General features: G+C 40.9%; 1 protein-coding gene across 1 annotated transcript; it reads right to left on the reverse strand.

Moving 5' to 3' along the window:
• Positions 1–396: 396 nt before the first annotated feature.
• LOC103085505 (poly(rC)-binding protein 2-like) lies at positions 397–1,481 on the reverse strand. The gene is given in 2 exon segments (XM_082930988.1): positions 397–1,028; positions 1,031–1,481. Coding segments are annotated over 2 exon segments (1,056 nt in total). The 5' UTR covers positions 1,455–1,481.
• Between the last annotated feature and the right edge of the window lie 3,113 nt (positions 1,482–4,594).

Genomic DNA, 4,594 nt, shown 5'->3' on the forward strand with positions numbered 1-4,594 from the left:
TATTCATAAAGAAGAAGCTCCAGTCCATCTTTTAATTTTTTTGAAAAATTCCTGACATTACAGAACTAAACTGAAATGTATTAATATTCCACTCTTACATTTCCACGACAAACAAAAAAATTTCATGAGCCAAAAAACCCCCCCCAAAGAACAAAACGAAACAAAACAAAAACAGGGAGAAGCTTATAAAACTAAATATGGATCTCAGCATTAACAGCTGAACAGAGAAAGGAACTAAAATGCTTTAATTAAAAAATCACGAGTGGATGATAAAGTGTGTAGAAACTGAAAATTTACAAACTATTTAAAACCTGGAATCGCTGTTCAGAAACTACACAGATGGATCACAGGTGGGGGTGAATAGCAGAAAGGGATTATGGATGAATCTGCATTGTTCTAGCTGCTCCCCATGCCACCCGTCTCCAAGGAAAGCCTGACATTGATTAGATATTGAGCCAGGCTAATACTGGCAGCAGATTCAGTGATGGTAATCTGTCAATCAGTAGATCCTTCCACTGGGTTCACAATTTTGATCTGTGCCCCAGACATCTGACGGATCTCATTGATTTTGGCACCTTGACGCCTGAGTATGCAGCCAATCAAATCGCTTGGAATGGTGAGTTCATGAGAAGTAGTCTGAGCAGACGCATCCAAACCTGCACTGAATGCGGTCTTGCCATGCGTCATGGGAAAATGAGACTGTTGCATTGCCAACTGGTGCAGCTTGGTCAAATCTGGCTGTGGAATGGCATACTGTCCTTGAATGGTATAGGCCTCTAGAGGTGGTCCCTCCAGGTCAGGGTTGAGGCACATGGATGGGGTGGTGTGGGGAAAGCTCACACTGTCGCTGCCTGTGCTGTACCTGTCCTGACCACCTGCAAAGATGACTGGAGAACTGGACGGCTTGGGCTGGTACGGGATGGTCACGCCCTTCGGGGGGGACTGGGAGAGAGTCTCCAACATGACCATGCAGATCTGTTTCACACACTCAATGATGGCCTGCGGAATGCCAGCAATAGTGATGGCCCCTCAGTTGAGTTGGGGAGCATATCCCCTGCCGCCTGGACCTGAGCCCCTGTACTCTCACATATTTTCTTGATCTTGCAACCACTTTTCCCAATGAGAGAGCCACACTGACTAGCAGGGACCACCAGCCTCAGGGTGACTGGGGGTCTACTGGCAGCTGTGCTATTGGTCATAGAGCTGCTGATGTCCTCTGCCAGTTTGTCAATGATCATAGCAAAAGCTTTGAAGATGGCATTAGTGGGTCCAGCCAAAGTGATAATCCTCTCAGGACAATTCCCTTCTGAGATGTTGATACGTGCACCACTCTCCTCACGCATCTTCTTAACTGATTCTTTCTTCCCAATGATACTGCCAACTTCCTTTCCATGCATAAGTAGCCGGATGGTAAGAGTGACATTTAATCCACCTTCAATCACACCGGTGTCCATGTCGAGCAGTGTTCTGAGGAGCTGGACTTTGAGTAGTCAAGTCTTTGGTCACTGGTGGGGGTGAAAGCCAAAAACTGCAAGCGTGAGGCGACTGGGGAAAAGGAGAGCGGGCGGGAAGGGGAAGGGCGGGAGGCCGGGGGCGGGACAATAGGTGAAAATTTTTAATGTGTGTGTGTGTGTGTGTGCATGAGGACAAAGAAGGTAATGTGTTAAGTTTGGGAAGTAGGCATCGATGGAGGAAAATCAGTTTCATCGGGTCAATTACGATTTGGGGGTGATATCAGGAGCAACAATGTAAGAAGACAAGCCTTAACTCTTAATCACTTCCCTTTAAATCCTCCACTACAACACCAATTTCTAGTTTGTACTCAGTGGCTTCTTTAACGTGAGGAATTAATCTTCTAGTATGTGTAGCACTGGTCATTTCACTGTTGTTTCTCTTGGTGATTTAGACTGGACTAAAACCATTCTAAAGTCAAATAACGAGTGGAGTTAAAACCTGCTGGTTGTCTACCTAGCACCCCCGCCCCCCCCCATTCTCTTTTCTTGGAGACGTACAAATACTAGCCATCCCTGCCTCATATAGCTAATGACCTCAGGGGAATATGGACAATCAGCCATATAATGTTGCGAGGTCCAGTGTAAAATGAAAACGCAGGTCCCTTGTTTAAAGATTATTAAGACTTTCAAGATGATACTAGCAGTATACTAAACTAAGAATGGAACTCTTCCAAGCCCAGGTTCTTGTGCTACTGCATAGACTGCATGACTACGAGATTGGCCTTGGAAATTTGGCCCGTTGCATTCCAAGGAGTGAACTTGATTGGCCCAGCAATGGTTATGAGGCCAAAATCTCACCAATGAGGCATGGGGTGGGGGTGGGGGGGAGAAATAGTTTGGTCAGTGGTTTCTGGCAATTTTCCTATTTCTTAAGAGAGAATGAAGGGATAAATGATCTGTTTCCTTTTGTTATTCCTTCTGGATTTGATGGCTGGAAATGTTGCATCCATCCTGAAGGAAGCAAATGTTTATGATGGCAGAGACCAGAAATAAAAAGAACTGGTAGAGTTGATCATATTGTTGTGCCAAAAAAAATCAATCAAGCCTGACACTCATCATGAATCAAGACTTCCTATTACAGTGACAATACTGTTTCCTTGTCATTTGTCATTTTGAGTCAGGGATTTTGTTATTGAAAGGCAGAAGCATTCTAAATGACAAATATAATAAAGTCTTTCATACTAAATTTGCTGAATGAAGTATTCCTTTTTTCAGTTAATAATATTTATTGCACTGTTAAATATTTTTAGAGCTGTACATCGTTAGAAGAAACGGGTATTACCTAGGATAACAGAAGCTGGCAGTTTATTCCTCAAAAGATAAAGAAATCATATGACAAAAAAATAAAATGTAATAACATTATCTATGTTGACATATTCTAGGAGAATAAATGTGTAAGTGCAAGATAACTGCCAGGTGAGTAACACTATTCCAGTTTTTGTTCTTCTAACATTAAATATGAATACGTATTTTGATACTATTTTTGTTAAGGAAGTTTTGTAATGAAAGAAGGTATCATCCAGAGCTCTCAAAAGGCAAAGAAAACAACCACACACTGCTATCAGATAAGCAAGTGAAAGACAAGAGAACAGCTATGCAAATTAAGTGACCAAAATTATGTAAAACAAAAGTGAGAGGGTTTTCCGTGAAGAATTAGAGTAGCTATCCCAATCTGCAACACCCTCTCCATCCATTTCCTTCTTAGTTTGTATATGATTACATACACCCTTTAAACTTAAAGAGAACACCAAAGGACCTATCCACTTTGCTTTTGTGAAGCTACAGGATGACAAAAACAAGACATTTTGGTTTCATTCACCCACAGTTATTTTTAGGAACTGAAGTGAGCACAACACATGATCACATCTAATTGTTTGGGGTCATAAAGGCAATAAAGAGGCAGAGTCAAGTTTGAATCCAGGTCGAACTCTGAAGCCTATGTTCTTAATTTCTGCAATTCAAAATCTTTGTTCATACATAAAGTCATAGCTGTAACAAAAGTAACCTCCTGGTGCTGAGCCAACAGAAGTAGAAGCAGAGGTTAACACAGAAAGGTTAGTTACATCTTACTTGAAATGATTCTGTTCTTGAGTGAATCTTTAAAGGCTAAGTGGGAATTTTATATGTAAAACAGTAGTAAATAAACTTTTAGTCAGAAAGGATAACATGTATAAATATTTACTGAAGTTAAATCTTATGATTCTGTGGGTGGTAGAACCTATTTAGGGAGGTTAATTTCACAATATTGTACAAGATGGCCTGGGCCAGCTGAGACTAGGCAGTAGGTTCCATCCTGCACCTTGATTTAATCCCTGATTACTTTCCAAATGAATCATAGAGATGAAATTTTTAGATGTTCAAAATACACAGAAGATCCTTTTCAATGGATTGGTCAGGGCACTTGTGTGCAGGGGGAAGACTGAGCCAGGTTTCAAAGAAAGAACAGGTTAAATTTATACTGTAGGAATGGGATAGCATTCCAGGATGATGGGAAACTGGGCAAAAGCACAACAGTAGATAAGTGTATGTGAAAAAAACTGAGACTTCAAAGAAAGAAGAAGAAAGAGGACAAAGTAGGAAGTTGGTCAGTGCCAAGTCCTGGATGGCCTTGACTATTAGGCTATGACTTTGGAAGTAAACACTGTAGATAACTGCAGGAGTTTATTGTGTGACATGCTGAAAGTATAATTTAGAGTTGTTCATGTTGCACTATTGGGCAGGATGAATTAAAAAGGAAGAGTCTAGAGTCAGAGAAACCAGTCGATAGCATGACATACTAGGATATGGCTATAGCAGTAGGTATGAAGAGAATAAAGGATATTATAAGGAAAAAAATCAATAAAAGTTATTAACTGATAGGACAAGAGGACGAGGGACAATGAGATGTCTCTGATCATTTTAATACCTCAGCCACAAAGACAGGAATAAATCTAGAAAGTGTTATTTTAAGATCACAAAAGACCATGTAACTGCAAATATCCAGCAAGCTGCCTTGTAATGGAAAGTAGAATATAGATCTGAGAGGTATCCTCATGGAGAACACTGCTGAGATTACTGATGGGCTCTCCAAAGTAGTGAGC

Source organism: Lipotes vexillifer, unplaced genomic scaffold (assembly GCF_000442215.2).
Source record: "Lipotes vexillifer unplaced genomic scaffold, Lipotes_vexillifer_v1.1 scaffold506, whole genome shotgun sequence".
NCBI classification, from domain to species: domain Eukaryota; kingdom Metazoa; phylum Chordata; class Mammalia; order Artiodactyla; family Lipotidae; genus Lipotes; species Lipotes vexillifer.